This window comes from Oncorhynchus nerka, linkage group LG4 (assembly GCF_034236695.1).
Source record: "Oncorhynchus nerka isolate Pitt River linkage group LG4, Oner_Uvic_2.0, whole genome shotgun sequence".
Lineage (NCBI taxonomy): Eukaryota > Metazoa > Chordata > Actinopteri > Salmoniformes > Salmonidae > Oncorhynchus > Oncorhynchus nerka.
In genome coordinates, this window is record NC_088399.1 from 63,543,333 (window position 1) to 63,564,095 (window position 20,763).

At 42.7% G+C, this 20,763-nt stretch overlaps 3 protein-coding genes across 6 annotated transcripts; 1 reads left to right on the forward strand and 2 right to left on the reverse strand.

Moving 5' to 3' along the window:
* Positions 1-2,736: 2,736 nt before the first annotated feature.
* LOC115128384 (proteasome subunit beta type-8-like) lies at positions 2,737-5,533 on the reverse strand. Its single transcript, XM_029658194.2, has 6 exons — positions 5,391-5,533; positions 4,903-5,044; positions 4,172-4,283; positions 3,614-3,743; positions 3,211-3,415; positions 2,737-2,918 (listed from the first exon to the last, which is right to left on the reverse strand). Exons 1-6 carry the CDS (start codon positions 5,514-5,516, stop codon positions 2,830-2,832), a joined length of 804 nt encoding a protein of 267 aa, XP_029514054.1. The 5' UTR covers positions 5,517-5,533; the 3' UTR covers positions 2,737-2,829.
* Positions 5,534-6,127: 594 nt separating this feature from the next.
* On the reverse strand, positions 6,128-16,700 carry LOC115128383 (proteasome subunit beta type-7-like). Of its 3 annotated transcripts, XM_029658191.2 has the most exons (9): positions 16,520-16,700; positions 16,159-16,219; positions 15,730-15,823; positions 13,681-13,778; positions 13,345-13,485; positions 7,255-7,370; positions 7,033-7,091; positions 6,674-6,825; positions 6,128-6,526 (listed from the first exon to the last, which is right to left on the reverse strand). In XM_029658191.2, exons 1-9 carry the CDS (start codon positions 16,566-16,568, stop codon positions 6,415-6,417), a joined length of 882 nt encoding a protein of 293 aa, XP_029514051.1. In that variant the 5' UTR covers positions 16,569-16,700; the 3' UTR covers positions 6,128-6,414. The 3 variants fall into 3 exon arrangements, with proteins under 3 accessions (XP_029514051.1, XP_029514053.1, XP_029514052.1); XM_029658193.2 differs by lacking the exons at positions 16,159-16,219; positions 16,520-16,700 and adding an exon at positions 16,244-16,327; XM_029658192.2 differs by lacking the exon at positions 16,520-16,700 and having other exon boundaries at positions 16,159-16,312.
* Positions 16,331-19,794, forward strand: psmb12 (proteasome 20S subunit beta 12). 2 transcript variants are annotated; one of them, XM_029658196.2, is made up of 6 exons: positions 16,331-16,419; positions 17,224-17,294; positions 18,131-18,262; positions 18,693-18,822; positions 18,906-19,050; positions 19,352-19,794. In XM_029658196.2, the coding sequence occupies exons 1-6, from the start codon at positions 16,372-16,374 to the stop codon at positions 19,477-19,479; spliced, it is 654 nt and encodes a 217-aa protein (XP_029514056.1). In that variant the 5' UTR covers positions 16,331-16,371; the 3' UTR covers positions 19,480-19,794. The 2 variants fall into 2 exon arrangements, with proteins under 2 accessions (XP_029514056.1, XP_064873812.1); XM_065017740.1 differs by lacking the exon at positions 16,331-16,419 and adding an exon at positions 17,489-17,699 and having other exon boundaries at positions 17,229-17,294.
* Positions 19,795-20,763: the final 969 nt, after the last annotated feature.

Genomic DNA, 20,763 nt, shown 5'->3' on the forward strand with positions numbered 1-20,763 from the left:
CCCAACTCACGCCCTGACCAACTAAAATAAAGACATAAAAAAGGAACTAAGGTCAGAACGTGACAATCCTACAGAAAATTTGTGGGCAGAACTGAAAAAGTGCAAGCAAGGAGGCTTACAATCGAAACTCAATTACACCAGCTCTGTCAGGAGGAATGGGCCAAAATTCCCCCAACTTATTGTGGGAAGTTTGTGGAAGGCTACCCAAAACATTCAACCCAAGTTAAACAATTTAAATGCAATGCTAACAAATACTAATTGAGTGTATGTAAACTTCTGACCCACTGGGAATGTGATGAAAGAAATAAAAGCTGAAATAAATCATTCTCTCTACTATTATTCTGACATTTCACATTCTTAAAGTGGTGATCCTAACTGACCTAAAACAGGGACTTTTTACCCTGATTAAATGTCAGCAATTGTGAAAAATTGAGTTTAAATATATTTGACTAATGTGTATGTAAACCTCCGACTTCAACTGTAAGTGAACTCTGGCCAATGAATCAATGATATTTATTGATCAATAAACTGCCAAGGAGAACAGAGCAGCTGTAGCAGTACTTCTGTCCGCTTCCATGCTGAAATTTAATAGCCTATCATAGGGTATTCACCAAGACCTGTTGAACAGAATCCTGCCTGGCAACAGATGACATCGATGTTGGTAGACTTTTATGAAATGTAGTTGCTATACGGGATGTAATTCACTTTTTATCATAACATGTTGGGACCTACAGTATACTCCCCATGTAATGCACACACTATTCCACTATTCAGACCACAGTGACTCATTTATCAAGCTGAGAAAATGAACATAATATGGGAGAAATAGCCTACTTCAGATGTTATGGCAAATTCATTCCATTAATTAAAAGCACATTGTGTTTGTAATGTTTGATTTGTACAGTGAACTCCTACACTAAGGTGGACATTTACAGAATGGTGCCAACCATAAGCAACTGGGCGAACACATCCGACTGGTTTGTGACATGTACTTGTTTTTCAGGAAACAGTTTGTTTTACGCTTGACAGGACAATAAGGACTTGACTTACTCCTTCAATCGTTGGTTATGAGGTTATGTTATTTGACCCTTTTGCGTGCTAAAATACTTGACTAAACCTATTCAAGTCACAAAGTTGTTAAGTCCCAATTTAGTTAACATGTATTTCACAAGTCTCAACAGACTACAGAGAAAATACAAATCCAGGTTTGTATGACTGGCACTGGGAAACAACTGGTCGATTCTCATATACCAGGGTTCCCCAACTGGTGGCCCGAGGGTGATTTTTGGACATAAAATACTTGAAAAACACCAGCAAATCAGCTCCAAGTGATTCTAATTTGGGAAATCTGTTCCAAAGTATTCCCACGCATAAATATAGATACACTGAGTGTACAAAAATCTAGGAACACCTTCCTAATATTGAATTGCAAGAAAAAAATACATCTATTCATCGGGGAATGGACTCTACAAGGTGTTGAAAGCGTTCCACAGGGATGCTGGCCCATGTTGACTCCAATGCTTCCCACAGTTGTGTCAAGTTGCCTGGACGTCCTTTGGGTGGTGGACCTACTTGATACAAACGGGAAACAAGAACAACCCAGCGGCATTGCAGTTGACACAAACAGGTGTGACACAAACAGGTGTGACACAAACAGGTGTGACACAAACAGGTGTGACACAGACAGGTGTGACACAAACAGGTGTGACACAGACAGGTGTGACACAAACAGGTGTGACACAAACAGGTGTGACACAAACAGGTGTGACACAAACAGGTGTGCCTTGCACCTACTATCATACCCCATTCAAAGGCAACTAAATATTTTGTCTTGCCCATTCACCCTATGAATGGCACATACACAATCCATGTCTCAATTGTTTTAAGGCTTAAAAATTATACTTTAACCTGTCTCCTCCCCTTCATCTACACTGGATCGACACTGATCCACACTGAAGTGGATTTAACACATGGCATCAATAAGTGATCATAGCTTTCACCTGGCCAGTCTATGTTGTGGAAAGAGCAGGCGTTATGATGTTTTCTGAACTCAGTGTATGTGGTCTGAAATTATTATGTTATAGTCAAATATACAGTATGTCTGGTCAATTTGCAGTTTAAAAATGATTTGTAATTATGTTCTGGCCCCCTTAAGAAAAAATGTAGTCATATACTGTACATTCAACTCAGACTGGTAACAGATGCAACAAGTTGTGCCAAATGTTTTTTTAAAACCTTTTTTCTCCCCAGTTTGATGATATCCAATTGGTAGTTACAGTCTTGTCCCATCACTGCAACTCCCGTACGGACTCAGGAGAGGCGAAGATCGAGAGCTGTGCGTCCTCCAAAACACAACCAAGCCACATTGCCTGCTTAACCCAGATGCCAGCCGCACCAATGTATCAGAGAAAACCCTACATCTGGCAACTCTGTCAGCACCCAGCCCGCGACAGGACTCGCTAGAGCACGTTGGGATAAGGACATCCTGTCCGGCCAAACCCTCCCCTAACCCGGATGACGCTGGGCCAATTGTGCACCGCCTGATGGGTTTCCCGGTCACGGCCAGCTGCGACAGAGCCTGAACTTGAACCAGGATCTCTAGTGGCACAGCCAGCACTGCGATGTAGATGCAGTACCTTAGACCACTGCACCACTCGAGAGGCCCGTGACAATTTACTTGACATAAACATTGTTAGGCATGTAAGATCTCCAGGTTAAACAATAGAGGCCAGAGTATACAGTTTGAAAACCGTCTTTATTTGGAGCAGTGTTGGGATCAGTTGAGAGAGAACACAGTGTGTCTGTGTGGGTGTGGAAAATGATCTGGGATCAGAACATGCCTTTCCTGTAGCGGTGGATCAGCTCTGAAACGTCTTCTTTACACACCTTTATCCAGCCGTCCTCCTGCATGTGGTACACTGGACAAACACACAGACAGTTACACATACATGCATTTAAAAATACATACATTAATTTAAAGATATTGTTTACATTTTATTTTCCTTTGGCTTCAGCATATAATAAATGGTTATGAGATAAGATTATAATTGAACATTTAGTTCTAACCTCTTACATGGAATTCACACCTGGAATTTACACAACAAACACCTATCTTATGATTCACATGGTCACACAAGAAATTACTAAATCAAGACAAATCAAATCAAAATAGTCACAGAATGAGTATAGGTTTAGAACAAGGTCACTCACGGTTGACCACTCCTCCGGAGTAGGCGTCTCTGTGTGTGGCGTGGGTGATACCGCGACGGCCCAGCTCGTACGCCTCCTCTACCGTCATGTCCTCACGGTAGCCACTGTCAATCACTCCGTACGCATAGCTGCTACCACAACCAGTAGAGAACATGCGACCAGAGAGACGTGTGGCGTTGTCATCCACATAGTACAAACCAGGGCCCTGGACAGCAAGACACAAATAAATTGAAACTCATCAACAGATGTGACAATTGGAGGCACTCAAACATGTTGGGTACCATAAGGATGAAAACGGAGGCCTTCTAATACACATGCAGGCTCGCGCACACACGCACACACACACACACACACACACGCACATACCACACACACACACATACCACTCCCACCCACCCTGTACCTTATTGTCCCAGCCAATGATCATGCTGCCCATGGAGAGGCCCATGCCCCTGTAGCCCAGCATCATGTTACACAGCAGCTTGGAGGCTGCAGACACTGAGATCCTCTGTTTGTTCCTCAGTTTGTACAGCCTGAGAGACAAAGAGATGGAGGGTCAGTCACTGTATGAGACAAGGCGGTCAGAGTGCTAACACACTGGTTTACCTCCCGATACATTTTAACACCCCAGATACCTAAAGGGTCAAGGCATTAATATGGCTTAGAAAGCAGACCAAGAAGACTAAGATAAGGAGAGGGCGAGTCTGGATCAGCATTATGGACAAAACCTTAATTAGATGGTAACCACAAAGTCACTGGTTGATACTGATATGGTTGTGAGGTCATTACTTTATGTCTCGTGCATTTGTTGTGAGTGTAAGGAAATTTATTGGTAAATGTTCTCTTCGTCCAACCCATGCCTATAAACCGGACTTACACAGACAGGCATTGATGACTGTGATATTAACACAGTGTAACTGTATAGCGGGACTCAATCCCACAGAGACAAGCTCCAACAGACCTGCACTCCTTAGCCAGCAGTCTCTCCCAGTACTGGCAGTCAGCAGCACTGCCGGACATGGTCCCCAGCAGGTAAGGGTTGATCTCTATCACCTTGTTAGCCTCCTTCGACGCTGCAGGGAAAGACAAAGACACAGCAACAGGGTTAGAGAATGGTTGCTTTATGTTTGGTTATAGATGTCGGGGGAACTGAGATGCATTCTGCATCTGGCGGTGTCGGATGTGTCTACGACTGCTTCTGGAACAGAACTCTGAATGGACCAACTCAAGGCTAATCACATCAACCTTCCAAGGTAAATCACATCAAAATGGATGAGCTTACAAACACCCCTTGTAGATTTGGTTTAGTACTCGCAATACAGTGGGCAGTTATAGAAGTAACAGTAGTATGTAATAGATCCTTTATAGCTTAGATGGTAGAGCATGGTGGTTGAACGCCAGGGTAGTGGGTTCTATTCCCGGGACCACCCATATGTAAAATGTATGCACGCATGACTGTAAATCACTTTGCATAAAACTGTCTGCTAAATGTCATATATGAAGTATATATGCTATTACTGGTGTATTACTGTGTATAGGTGTTGTCGGATGAACACAAGTGTATGAGAGATTAAAGCTAATTTTCTTAAATTATAAATCTGAACCACATGCACTCAAGACTCCGCAGGGCTGATGGGGTGAAGTGGTTTTGGTTTTCAAGGAAAGCTAAACCTTATGGAATATGATGTTTACCAATGTAGCTGCCAGCTGAGGCCCTCGAGTCCACAGCCACAATGACACCATGGCGGAATGTAAAAGCCAGGGTAGTAGTACCATGGTTCAGATCTATGGACACACCACCTTCACGGCTGCATGACTTGAGGAACCCTGAGGGCTAGAGAGAAAGAGAGCAATATAGAGGGGAACTGAGAAATAGATTGATCCAACCGTTTAAAAAATGAGTGAGACAGCAGCTTTAGTCAGCATCTTTTCTGGAGCGTGCGCGCACATGTATGGTTGTGCGTGGCGTGCGTAAAACTGTGTTTGAGGTGAGTTGTGCTTCTCCATTGAACCATGCGTAATTCTATAGTTCACTTCACACATGAATAGTTCACTTCACATAAGCATCGCAGAAGAAACAGAAACTACGTGCAAATTGAAAGAAGCTTAAAATTTATTTTGGCACATACCCAAGATCACGGTCTCCAATATTTCTTATTAAAAATGAATAGGATACTCACATCCACTCCAACGGGAACAGAAAATTGCTGATTCGGTCGGTCGATAAAATGCCCTACTCCTGTTCCAATAATCTGCCCACGAAGTTCCGAGTGGGATTTATAACCACTTACATCGAAAAGGGCCATACTGATTCAATCAAATATACGAATGTAGGCTCAAATATATCAATATAGGCTATCTCTTCATTAAATCTGAAAGCAAAAATACAGCCTTACTTCGCTCGGTTGAATCAAGGAAATGTTTTTCCTTTACAATGCACACGAAACCGAAAGGGTTTTTAAGGTAACTTCTCATTCGTGATCGTAAAAGTTACCAACACAGCATCTATAGGCTAATGTGTATTTGACAATAGCCTAACCTAGCCAAGCCTATAGTCATACTGATAAACAAGTGTTCATAGTCTTGGAAGTTTTGCCATAATATATCACAACAATATACAGTAAATTGAGTGTAAATGTATCACACATTTGGCCAATCGCTGAGCATTATTTGTGGCATCGTCGTCAGTAAATATGGAGACTTACCTGTTAGGAGGTTTCATGTGGTTAACATTATGGTGTATTACGTTTCACAATTTGAAACATTTAAAATATCGAAATCCCCTGGAAGGTAGTAGCAGGTATATTCTTCATTGGTGAACCATGGCAAGATGATTAAAAACACACCAAAATGAAGATGATGTGAGAACTGTGCTAAAAGGGAAAGCTAAAAGTGAGGAGGGAAAACTCAAAACACATTTTCATGAAAAATAATGTAGACTTTTTATTCAATCAATCACTTTCCAATATTTCACCCACTAGCTTAGGTATTTTATACCTGTTCAAAATGTATCGCTGCCTACAGTTCATTCAACTAAGATCTTTATGTCACAAGGTTTTTATGGCTTTGCATTGTAGTGTCACCTTGTAGTCAAGTCTTGTCATTATTAGGTGTCTTTTATTCATTTCTTTTATGTCTGAATATTGTGATTAGCCTCTGTGTGACTGTCTCCGGCCTCTCTTTGTCGTTTCTGAGTGGTCAGGTTCAGGCGGTATCCATCCGCTGGACTGTCTCCTGCACTACCTCCAGCTCCAGAGGGACTATTTTCTCTGTCAAAATAGATGTTGTACCTGGACCATACTTGTATCTCTTCTGCCTGAATGAGAGAGGGTGAGAGAGAGAGTGGGAATGAGAGAAAGGAGAGAGAAATGAACCACTGTTTTGACAAACAACAATAATTTTCGCAAATATGCTGTCTAGACTAATACTTGAAGCAGAATCTGAGGATGGTGACATCATTTACCTCTTGTCTTTGTACTCTGACTCCTGGTACGGCCTGATGTAGTCCACCCCCTGTTTACTGATGACACAGATATCTATGTTGTTTCCTGAGCCCAGGTCACTCATGATGCCAGAGTGGATGGCATCCCGGACCAGCTCCTTAGCCTCCTCCATCTAGTAGGACACAGGAATGGGGAGTGAGTGAAGGGACTGGGATGGGGAGGTAGGTCTACAATACATCCAGATTAATGTAAACAAATCTCATGCATTCTTTGTGGCGAGTCCAATGACTTAACTCTTGAGACTTGAACTCTGTCGACGCGATAGCATATGAACTAAATGTATGACAACTTCTAGCCTGCCTAAGGAAAAGTCACAAACCTCCATATTAGGTTTGAACCTGTCCTCCAGAATCCCCAAAGCAGCCAAATCACCAGACCCTACACAAAACACATTTCAAAGTAAAACACAAATATGAATCAACTAAATGTAATCATTTATAGATTATTCATGACTAGTTGATTAATCAACTAATAATGGCCCAAACAATAACAGTGTATGGGTGTATGCTTATGTATGCTTGACACAGTAGCAGTCCCTCACCCATTGCAAGGTATGGCACATTGTCTATGCTCCCATAGGGCCCCACTGTGTAGAGGTGATTGCCGTTGCAGTCCACCCCTCCTAGGATTAGACTGGCCCCTATCTGGCCCCGGTACCTATGAGAGAATTATGAGATTGTTAATAATCTAACAATAATCGCTGGTTGAAAACTGTTTTCTGCCCCTCCCAAAAGATAGAATTTGTAGATAATTGGCCCTCTTTCTGGGACTCACCCACAAACAGGACCAAGCCTGACCTGCTGAGGAGTGACGGACTCCATCCTAGCTGGAGGGGTGCTCTCATCTTATCTACCAACATAGACAGGGCTCTAACTCCTCTAGCTCCACAATGAAATAGGGTGCAGGCCAGGCAGCAGGCTATAAGCCAGCCTGCCAGCATAGTGGAGTCTGCCACTAGCATAGTCAGTGTAGTCAGCTCAGCTATCACCATTGAGACCGTGTCTGTGCCTCGACCTAGGTTGGGCAAAACTAAACATGGCGGTGTTCGCCTTAGCAATCTCACTAGGATAAAGACCACCTCCATTCCTGTCATTACTGAAAGAGATCATGATACCTCACTTCTCAAAATAGGGCTACTTAATGTTAGATCCCTTACTTCAAAGGCAATTATAGTCAATGAACTAATCACTGATCATAATCTTGATGTGATTGGCCTGACTGAAACATGGCTTAAGCCTGATGAATTTACTGTGTTAAATGAGGCCTCACCTCCTGGCTACACTAGTGAGCATATCCCCGTGCATCCCGCAAAGGCGGAGGTGTTGCTAACATTTACGATAGCAAATTTCAATTTACAAAAAAAAAAAATGACGTTTTCGTCTTTTGAGCTTCTAGTCATGAAATCTATGCAGCCTACTCAATCACTTTTTATAGCTACTGTTTACAGGCCTCCTGGGCCATATACAGCGTTTCTCACTGAGTTCCCTGAATTCCTATCGGACCTTGTAGTCATTGCAGATAATATTCTAATCTTTGGTGACTTTAATATTCACATGGAAAAGTCCACAGACCCACTCCAAAAGGCTTTCGGAGCCATCATCGACTCAGTGGGTTTTGTCCAACATGTCTCTGGACCCACTCACTGTCACAGTCATACGCTGGACCTAGTTTTGTCCCATGGAATAAATGTTGTGGATCTTAATGTTTTTCCTCATAATCCTGGACTATCGGACCACCATTTTATTACGTTTGCAATTGCAACAAATAATCTGCTCAGACCCCAACCAAGGAACATCAAAAGTCGTGCTATAAATTCACAGACAACACAAAGATTCCTTGATGCCCTTCCAGACTCCCTCTGCCTACCCAAGGACGCCAGAGGACAAAAATCCGTTAACCACCTAACTGAGTATCTCAATTTAACCTTGCGCAATACCCTAGATGCAGTTGCACCCCTAAAAACTAAAAAAATGTCTCATAAGAAACTAGCTCCCTGGTACACAGAAAATACCCGAGCTCTGAAGCAAGCTTCCAGAAAATTGGAACGGAAATGGCGCCACACCAAACTGGAAGTCTTCCGACTAGCTTGGAAGGACGGTACCGTGCAGTACCGAAGAGCCCTTACTGCTGCTCGATCATCCTATTTTTCTAACTTAATTGAGGAAAATAAGAACAATCCGAAATTCCTTTTTGATACTGTCGCAAAGCTAACTAAAAAGCAGCATTCCCAAGAGAGGATGACTTTCACTTTAGCAGTGATAAATTCATGAACTTCTTTGAGGAAAAGATTATGATTATTAGAAAGCAAATTACGGACTCCTCTTTAAACCTGCGTATTCCTCCAAACCTCAGTTGTCCTGAGTCTGCACAACTCTGCCAGGACCTAGGATCAAGAGAGACGCTCAAGTGTTTTAGTACTATATCTCTTGACACAATGATGAAAATAATCATGGCCTCTAAACCTTCAAGCTGCATACTGGACCCTATTCCAACTAAACTACTGAAAGAGCTGCTTCCTGTGCTTGGCCCTCCTATGTTGAACATAATAAACGGCTCTCTATCCACTGGATGTGTACCAAACTCACTAAAAGTGGCAGTAATAAAGCCTCTCTTGAAAAAGCCAAACCTTGACCCAGAAAATATAAAAAACTATCGGCCTATATCGAATCTTCCATTCCTCTCAAAAATTTTAGAGAAGGCTGTTGCGCAGCAACTCACTGCCTTCCTGAAGACAAACAATGTATACGAAATGCTTCAGTCTGGTTTTAGACCCCATCATAGCACTGAGACGGCACTTGTGAAGGTGGTAAATGACATTTTAATGGCAACGGACCGAGGCTCTGCATCTGTCCTCGTGCTCCTAGACCTTAGTGCTGCTTTTGATACCATCGATCACCACATTCTTTTGGAGAGATTGGAAACCCAAATTGGTCTACACGGACATGTTCTGGCCTGGTTTAGATCTTATCTGTCGGAAAGATATCAGTTTGTCTCTGTGAATGGTTTGTCCTCTGACAAATCAACTGTAAATTTCGGTGTTCCTCAAGGTTCTGTTTTAGGACCACTATTGTTTTCACTATATATTTTACCTCTTGGGGATGTTATTCGAAAACATAATGTAAACTTTCACTGCTATGCGGATGACACACAGCTGTACATTTCAATGAAACATGGTGAAGCCCCAAAATTGCCCTCGCTAGAAGCATGTGTTTCAGACATAAGGAAGTGGATGGCTGCAAACTTTCTACTATTAAACTCGGACAAAACAGAGATGCTTGTTCTAGGTCCCAAGAAACAAAGAGATCTTCTGTTGAATCTGACAATTAATCTTAATGGTTGTACAGTCGTCTCAAATAAAACTGTGAAGGACCTCGGCGTTACTCTGGACCCTGATCTCTCTTTTGAAGAACATATCAAGACCATTTCGAGGACAGCTTTTTTCCATCTACGTAACATTGCAAAAATCAGAAACTTTCTGTCCAAAAATGATGCAGAAAAATTAATCCATGCTTTTGTCACTTCTAGGTTAGACTACTGCAATGCTCTATTTTCCGGCTACCCGGATAAAGCACTAAATAAACTTCAGTTAGTGCTGAATACGGCTGCTAGAATCCTGACTAGAACCAAAAAATTTGATCATATTACTCCAGTGCTAGCCTCTCTACACTGGCTTCCTGTCAAAGCAAGGGCTGATTTCAAGGTTTTACTGCTAACCTACAAAGCATTACATGGGCTTGCTCCTACCTATCTCTCTGATTTGGTCCTGCCGTACATACCTACACGTACGCTACGGTCACAAGACGCAGGCCTCCTAATTGTCCCTAGAATTTCTAAGCAAACAGCTGGAGGCAGGGCTTTCTCCTATAGAGCTCCATTTTTATGGAACGGTCTGCCTACCCATGTCAGAGACGCAAACTCGGTCTCAACCTTTAAGTCTTTACTGAAGACTCATCTCTTCAGTGGGTCATATGATTGAGTGTAGTCTGGCCCAGGAGTGGGAAGGTGAACGGAAAGGCTCTGGAGCAACGAACCACCCTTGCTGTCTCTGCCTGGCCGATTCCCCTCTTTCCACTGGGATTCTCTGCCTCTACCCTGTTACGGGGCTGAGTCACTGGCTTACTGGGGCTCTCTCATGCCGTCCCTGGGGGGTGCGTCACCTGGGTGGGTTGATTCACTGTTGTGGTCGGCCTGTCTGGGTTGGCGCCCCCCTTGGGTTGAGCTGTGGCGGAGATCTTTGTGGGCTATACTCGGCCTTGTCTCAGGATGGTAAGTTGGTGGTTGAAGATATCCCTCTAGTGGTGTGGGGGCTGTGCTTTGGCAAAGTGGGTGGGGTTATATCCTTCCTGTTTGGCCCTGTCCGGGGTGTCCTCGGATGGGGCCACAGTGTCTCCTGACCCCTCCTGTCTCAGCCTCCAGTATTTATGCTGCATTAGTTTATGTGTCGGGGGGCTAGGGTCAGTTTGTTATATCTGGAGTACTTCTCCTGTCCTATTCGGTGTCCTGTGTGAATCTAAGTGTGCGTTCTCTAATTCTCTCCTTCTCTCTTTCTTTCTCTCTCTCGGAGGACCTGAGCCCTAGGACCATGCCCCAGGACTACCTGACATGATGACTCCTTGCTGTCCCCAGTCCACCTGGCCATGCTGCTGCTCCAGTTTCAACTGGCCTGGGCCCTAGGACCATGTCCCAGGACTACCTGACATGATGACTCCTTGCTGTCCCCAGTCCACCTGGCCATGCTGCTGCTCCAGTTTCAACTGTTCTGCCTTACTATTATTCAACCATGCTGGTCATTTATGAACATTTGAACATCTTGGCCACGTTCTGTTATAATCTCCACCCGGCACAGCCAGAAGAGGACTGGCCACCCCACATATGCTCTCTCTAATTCTCTCTTTCTTTCTCTCTCTCGGAGGACCTGAGCCCTAGGACCGTGCCCCAGGACTACCTGACATGATGACTCCTTGCTGTCCCCAGTCCACCTGACTGTGCTGCTGCTCCAGTTTCAACTGTTCTGCCTTATTATTATTCGACCATGCTGGTCATTTATGAACATTTGAACATCTTGGTCATGTTCTGTTATAATCTCTACCCGGCACAGCCAGAAGAGGACTGGCCACCCCACATAGCCTGGTTCCTCTCTAGGTTTCTTCCTAGGTTTTGGCCTTTCTAGGGAGTTTTTCCTAGCCACCGTGCTTTTACACCTGCATTGTTTGCTGTTTGGGGTTTTAGGCTGGGTTTCTGTACAGCACTTTGAGATATCAGCTGATGTACGAAGGGCTATATAAATAAATTTGATTTGATTTTGATTTAACAAGAATTTCTATTTTGAATCAAATTTATCTGACATGAAAGGCTGTTACATTGGAGCGCCTATAGTGGTGGTTGAGGTGAGTTTTTTCAACAGACAGTCATGTTTAAATGGGCAATCTGTGATTGCTACATCAATTTTTGGACTTTTAAATGAAGGATATATACCCATTGATTCTTGAAGAGTGTAACTTATAAATGCCTCATGGGCTTATTAGTTCAACTGTCGTACCCCTATCAGAACCCAAAATAGAAGCATTTTTAACTCCACTGTTTATAAACAATGTATTTGTAAACAAACACTGGAATAGCCTTAAAACATGGGCCTAGATTCAGTCAGTTCAGCTTTAACCAGCGATAACCGACAACAGCATAGCATAGCTTTTGTTTAGGCAATGTCGGAGGTGTAACTGCGTTGGAGCGGTCAAACCCAGAAGTGGTTTGCCGGCGTTATACCTATTATCGCCGACATTATACCTATCGCCGACATTATACCTATCGCCGGCATTATACCTATCGCCGGCGTTATACCTATTATCGCCGACATTATACCTATCGCCGACATTATACCTATCGCCGGCATTATACCTATCGCCGACATTATACCTATCGCCAGCATTATACCTATCGCCGGCATTATACCTATCGCCGACATTATACCTATCGCCGGCATTATACCTATCGCCGACATTATACCTATCGCCGGCATTATACCTATTGCCGACATTATACCTATTATCGCCGACATTATACCTATCGCCGACATTATACCTATCGCCGGCATTATACCTGTCGCCGACATTATACCTATCGCCGGCATTATACCTATCGCCGGCATTGCCATAGGATGCACAGAGTCGCAGTAGTAGAAATCCCATGCAGCCGTGTTACAAGTTCGAACATCGGAATGTGTGACGTAATCTACACCTCGATTAGGCTGATAGAAATCCTTATTATTTAGTTGAATGATTTCCAATTTGAGCGTCATTATTTCTACAGAGCCTACACTTTCTCGTTCTGAACTTGTAACGCAAATGGCGTGGCTTTGTGACAATAAGCACACGAGCAGCCGCTCACCGAATCGTCAGCTCCAGCGCAGTTAAACCTCTGACATCGCCTGAATAAAAACAGTGAAATGTGATTGTTGGTTATCGCAGGTTAACACTGATCTGATTGAATCTAGGCCATGGTAAAAAAATATTATAATAACTGACCTCGCAGATGGTCAGTCCTTTCATCCATTGCTTTGTGGATTAATTCATTAATTAATTAACCACCGCTGTAATGGAGAGTGGTAAAGATACACACACGCGCACACACACACCTGAATAGCATGTCCTGCAGTATGTTTACTGCCATCACGACACGTGGGTTCCTGCCGCTGTTCATAGAAAAGATGGTGAGGTTGGAGGAGAGCAGGTCGGTCGTCTTCTCTGTATCCGCTGCAGTTCCTGCACCACAGCAGCTGAGAGAGGGAGTAGACAGGAGAGAGGGGACAGGAGAACAATGGATGTGCGGGCATGGATATCTCAAATAAAAGGGACAGCCTCCATTTTTATCACTACTCTCCCACTTCTCTCTTACACACACGACAATCAATTCCATTCTAAACATAAGTCACACATTGACTATCCCTTAAAACAGGTGTAGGCCTACTCACTATATATTGGGGGAGATGTAGTGGATCTTGGCGCACATCTTATCAGCCACCACTTCACCGGAGGTGGCCCGTGTGTCTGCTCCCAGTACCACTCCCTCCTGCACAAACAAGGCCCCAAAGAACATTCCATTTAATACCCAATTGATTTCAATACATTTTGTCCATCATTATTGTCTTTTTTAAGTCACATATAGACAGGCAAGGATCATGATAAGGTACAGGGAACAAACATGTAAACACAACAACAAACGCAACAATTTCAAAGATTGTACTGAGTTACAGTTCATATAAGGAAACCAGTCCATTTAAATAAATTCATTAGGCCCTAATCTATGGATTGCACATGACTGGGAATATAGATATGCATCTGTTGGTCACAGATACCTTAAAGAAAAAGTAGGGGCATGCATCAGAAAACCAGTCAGTATCTGTTGTGACAATAATTTGCCTCATGCAAATTTGCCTCATGCAGCGTCTCCTTCACATAGAGTTGATCCGGCTGTTGATTGTGGCCTGTGTAAGGTTGCCCACTCTTTGTCAATGGCTGTGCGAAGTTGCTGGATATTGGCGGGAACTGGAACATGCTGTGGTACACGTCGATCCAGAGCATCCCAAACATGCTCAATGGGTGACATGTCTGTGAGTATGCAGGCCATGGAAGAACTGGGACATTTTCAGCTTCCAGGAATTGTGTACAGATCCTTGCGACATGGGGCTGTGCATTATCATGCTGAAACATGAGGTGATGGCAGTGGATGAATGGCACGACAATGGGCCTCAGGATCTCACCACGGTATCTTTGTGCATTCAAATTTTCATCGATAAAATGCCTGTCCATACCATAACCCCACCACCACCATGGGGCACTCCGTTCACAACGTTGACATTAGCAAATCGCTCCCCCACACATCGCCATACACATTATTTACCATCTGCCCGGTACAGTTGAAACCGGGATTCATCTGTGAAAAGCACACTTCTCCAGTGTGCCAATAGCCATCAAAGGTGAGCATTTGCCCACTGAAGTCAGTTATGAAGCCGAACTGCAGTCAGGTCAAGACCCTGGTGAGGACGACGAGCACACAGATGAGCTTCCCTGAGATGGCTTCTGACAGTTTGTGCAGAAATTATTTGGTTGTATAAACCCACAGTTTCATCAGCTGTCAGGGTTGATTGGTCTTAGACTATCCCGCAGGTGAAGAAGCCGGATGTGGAGGTCCTGGGCTGTCGTCGTTACAAGTGGTCTGCAGTTGTGAGGCCATTTGGACGTACTGACAAACTCTAAAACGATATTGGAGGTGGCTTATGGTAGAGAAATGAATATTAAATTCTCTGGCAAAAGCTCTGGTGGACATTCCTGCAGTCAGCATGCCAATTGCACGCTCCCTCAAAACTTGAGACCTCTGTGGCATTGTGTTGTGTGACAAAACTGCACATTTTAGAGTGGCCTTTTCTTGTCCCCAACATAAGGTGCACCTGTGTAATGATACTGCTGTTTAATCAGCTTCTGTCAGGTGGATGAAAATGTTCACTAACCGGGATGTAAAACATTTGTGCAGGAAATTTGAGAGAAACTGTTGTTTTGTGCATACGGAACATTTCTGTGATCTTTTATTTCAGCTTATGAAACATGGGACCAACACTTGACATGTTATATTTTTGTTCAGTACAGTGCTTGACTTGGGCTTGTGCTCACCAGAGCTGAGTACTGGCACCTCAAATGTTCTACTGCTTGAGCTCCTGTTCCTGTTATAGAATATTATCTCAAAAGTATTGTGGAGCACCTGCACCTAAATATAAGAAGTACCAGCAACCAAAATGAGTACTTGCACCTACAGTATGTCAGTCCAAATATGTCACAATCAAATCTATTATTATTATTAACAAAAAACACAACTAGAACTTGAGAAATTCAATGCAAGCACTGGTTCATTATATTATGTTAAATTTACTTAAAATACATGAAATGGGACCACTGAAAATTGCCCCGCTATATGGATCTTCCACTTATTAGAGATGCCTTCCCATTTCAGTGGACATCACTCTCACCTTGCACACTAGTCCAGCTATGGTGGTCCCAGTCTTCATAGGCTTAGGGGTCTTGGTCTGTCCTCCCTCAAGCAGGGCCTCCAGAGCAACATTTCTGTTTGATGAAGATATAGACCAATCAAATACACAATACCAATACAGTGTACCACAAAATCATACAAAGAAAAGCCCTATCTAATGGTGACCAGATCAATAACATTGCAATCAGCTGATTAACACATAGAAGTATGACTTTCATTAAAAGAAAATGCAGAAAGAATCAAATGCAGCCTTAGAAATTATTTAGTCTTGCGGGTCTTTTTATAAAACATATTTTCATAGATAATACGAGATTTATTACTTTCACTTTTGACATAGGCTTAGTTTGGATTACGATTTACAAAACAAACTCAATGTTATTATCGATAAAAAATAAAAGGGAAATCATACCTGGCGACGTTCTCGAAATTAAATCCTGTAGGTATTTCGAGAACATTTGATAGCGCCATACCTGAAAAGGTTATTTTGCACTCACTTGTAAGATTCTGACTTCCCTTACAACCCTTTGCACGTCGCACAAGGTCGCAATATTCTCGATCTGATGTGACCCTACAGTATGTGACTAAGGAACACAGTTTTATCCCTCTTTAATCGGTGTTAATAATGGAAAGACACTTAATGGACTCTCAAATCAAAGGAGTTAGCACAGGCGTAAGTAAAACATTTGTGATATTTTGTATCTGATCATGTTATACATTTTCCTAAATTGAAACAGCGATATACAGTAGCGTACATTTTGGGACCAATTTACCTGAATTTATGAGGATTTTAATTCTAGGTTGCCTTGTTGATGTTGTCATTAATTCATCTCGGTACACTAAAGCTGAAATTCATGTAAAACGTTTATACATTTAACTTAATAATAATAATAACTTCATATTTTCTGAAGAACAAAGGGCTGAATTTACTTTCGTTTTCGAGTCATTCATCTGCAACTCAAACTCAGGGTAGAAATTAACCTACGTACATGCTCCCAAAATCCCAACTACAGCCCATCCATTGACTATAGACCAAGGGTGTCAAACTCATTTTGCTCTGGGGGCCGCGTTCAGTTTTTAACAAGGTCGGGAGGGCTGCACTGAAAATTGGTTATATTTCTAATGGTTATTAAAAAAAATTGTCCTCTAGCCATCGAATTTCCCATGCTCCCTGTATGAAACTGTATGATTGTAATTCATTTCTACACAATTTCGATTTGGTTTTAGTCATTTTAAAGTATATTGACTTTTTTAACGCAAACCTCCCGGATTGGACCCCCTCACCGGCTGGATGTTTAACACCCCTTGTATAGACCATATTCAAAAGGAGGAAAATGACCTTAGATCAGATATAATAAATGTCATAAATTTATGATCATACAAATATATACTTTTTATTATATCTTATATTGTAATTGTATGCTCCCTCTATCCCCATCGAACTGATTATACATGCTCTGCATTTGATCTCCTACAGACCACCATCTTGGCGGTGACGTTCAATGGAGGGGTTATCATCGGCTCAGATTCCAGGGCGTCCATTGGAGGGTAACATGCTGACCACACCGCTCATGTTACATGCGCGAGCGTTGCAAAATAAATGTACACATACATGTTATTCAAACTGCTCACGCGCGTCAACAAATGTCTGCGTAGCCAGGAGCTAAAATATAACTTGTTTCTATTTGTGACGCTTGACCCTCTGCAAGTCCCGCCTCTCCCATCTCCTCATTGGTTTTTAGGAGCATATACCCACGTGGGTGATTGAAAGATGAACTGAGGTCCACACTCCATTCCAGTTGGTGGTGGTAATGCACCAAGTTTGTTGCCAACCGCCATATAAAGTCTGAAGAAAAAGAAGAAGACTGAAGGAGGAGCGATTACTAGAAACTAACTTGTGTACCCTTTTATCTGTGGATTAATGGTCGGAGTAGAGGACCTTGTGCATTTCAGGTAAAATAACAACCCAATGTTTATATCCCAGGACAAATTAGCTAACAACAGCAAGGTAGCCATGAATGTTTGATTCTTTTCAACCTGGCCCCAATTTAATATAGTTGGTTCAGAATTAGTTTTGATATTTCAACCTGCATGTCCTGATCGCGTCTGGTGTGGATGAACAAAATCAACATGTGCGCAATGGCTCACGCGGAAGCGCATGCGAAACCGGTCTAGTTAGCCTGTGAGGAGGCTCTTCAACACCTATTAACACCTTGCACCAAGTTAATCATGCTCCTCCTTTCCTCTAGACATGTCTTTATGATCAAATACGTCTGTGACACGCAACATATGAAATAAATCAGCCATCACTTATAGCAATATATACATTGCACTGTGTCACCAGGAGTCTGTCTAATGTGTCTCTACCTCCACTTTACCCACAGGTACTACGTGTCCTCTAAGACCATCAACAAGCTGATCCAGGTCCATGACAGGATATTCTGCTGCATCGCCGGCTCCCTGGCAGACGCTCAGGCCGTCACCAAGGCTGCCAAGTTCCAGATCTCCTTCCACAGGTATAGACCACCCTTTCCCTGTCTCTGTCCCTGGCCTTATCTGGATCGACATAGCTCGTGATGATTGATGTCAAACTAATGAAGCTTGACTGATGTGTGATTGATTTGTATTATTATCAGCAATGGGGAGAACTCCATTTCAGAGGTGGTCTTGGTAGTAATGTGCGGCCTACGTTTACATTTTAGTCATTTAGCAGACACTCTTATCCTGAGCAACTTACAGTAGCAATTAGGGTTAAGTGCCATGGTCAAGGGCACATTGACAAAAATGTCTTTACCTAGTTGGCTCGGGGATCAAACCAGCGACCTTTTGGTTACTGGTCCGAAGCTCTTAATCGCTAGGCCTCTTGAACTACAATAGACATAGAAACAAACTGTGGAATAATCCTGAAGCTAAATGATGACAACCATGTCTTCTCTGTGTGGTAAGTATTCAGATGGAGTCCCCTCCTCTGGTGAAGGCAGCAGCGTCCGTGTTGAAGGAGCTGTGCTACAACAACAAGGAGGAGCTGCAGGCCGGCTTCATCACTGCAGGCTGGGACAGGAAGAAAGGGCCACAGGTGAAGCACTGGGGCATAACAAACAGTCAAACAGACCTATAGAATAGAACACACATGATTTCTGACTGTTATCTCACCTGTAGGTTTACACAGTGGCCCTGGGCGGTATGTTACTCAGTCAGCCGTTCACCATCGGAGGATCAGGCAGCACATACATCTACGGTTACGCCGACGCCAAATATAAACCTGACATGAGCAAAGAGGAGTGCCTGCAGTTTGCTACAAATGGTAAAAGTTGATTTTCCCTTTAGGCTTCCTTGTTTTATCCGAATGGCACTGTTTTTTTTATATAGGATAAAAGATGTCAGATATTGAATCATTTTTAATATGTTTTATTGAAAACGTCTTCCAGTGGGACAGGAGAGTGATTGTAGGATGGGTTTGCGATGGGATTATTGGCACTGGAACACAACAGACCTGTTTCCCGAAAATGTGGAAGGATATGGTTCCATACCCATCTCTGCCTGCCATCTGACCTATTTTCCTCTCTTTCCTCCCTCCCCCTTCTTTTTCTCTTCACCCCACCTAGCTCTTGCCCTGGCTATGGGCAGAGACAATGTCAGCGGGGGTGTGGCACACCTGGTAGTGATCACGGAGGAGGGGGTGGAGCATATTGTCATCCCTGGAGACAAGCTGCCCAAGTTCCACGACGAGTAGTGACACTTCAATCAGCCAATCAGCTGTGACACTCTGTGAGAGGAATTTGGAACCTTCACCCAACCAATCACTGTTGTTCATACTGTACATGCAGCATTTGGTGTTCATAGGCCTAACTATTCACATCAGTTTTGGGACTGTGGTTAGAAATAAACACTAATGATTTCCAAGAGTTCAATGTGAGAATCTACTCTGCTCCTGCCTATGTGTTTTCTAATCCACACTGTGTTCACTTTGTTTCTGTGCTTTATATATTTTTTAATCTGATGACCTTTGTATGGAATCAATCAAATCAAAGTAAAAAATATCTTTACACTGCGTGTAAGTGTGTTTGATTAGAAATGTGTCAATCTGACAGTCCCCACTATAATTGATTAGGCTATTTCTGAGGGAATATGCCCCATTTACTTTGAGGCATCATTAGCAATAAATTAGGAAACATCAAATCAAATTTTATTTGTCACAAGTGCCGAATACAACAGGTGTAGTAGACCTTACAGTGAAATGCTTACTTACAAGCCCTTAACCAACAATGCACTTAAGAAAAATAAGAGTTAAGAAAATATTTACTAAATAAACAAAAGTAAAAAATAAAAGAGCAACATTACAATAATAAAATGAAGCTATATACAGGGGGTGCCAGTACCGAGGCAATGTACAGGGCTACAGGTTAGTTGAGGTAATATGTACATGTACACTACCGTTCAAAAGTTTGGGGTCACTTAGACATTTCCTTGTTTTTGAAAGAAAAGCTATTTTTTTGTCCATTAAAATAACATCAAATTCATCAGAAATACAGAGTAGAAATTGTTAATGTTGTACATGACTATTGTAGCTGGAAACTGATGATTTTTTAAGGAATATCTACAGAGGCCCATTATCAGCAACCATTACTCCTGTGTTCCAATGGCACGTTGTGTTAGCTAATCAAAGTTTGTCATTTTAAATGGCTAATTGATCATTAGAAAACCTGTTTGGAATTATGTTAGAACAACTGAAAGCTATTGTCCTGATTAAAGAAGCAATAAAATTGTCCTTCTTTAAACTAGTTGAGTATCTGGAGCATCAGCATTTGTGGGTTCGATTACAGGCTCAAAATGGCCAGGAACAAAGACTTTCTTCTGAAACTCGTCAGTCTATTCTTGTTCTGAGAAATTAAGGCTATTTCATGCGAGAAACAGTGAAGAGGATCCTGGCCTTCTAGGCAGAGTTGCAAAGAAAAAGCCATATCTCAGACTGGCCAATATAAAGAAAAGATTAAGTTGGGCAAAAGAACACAGACAC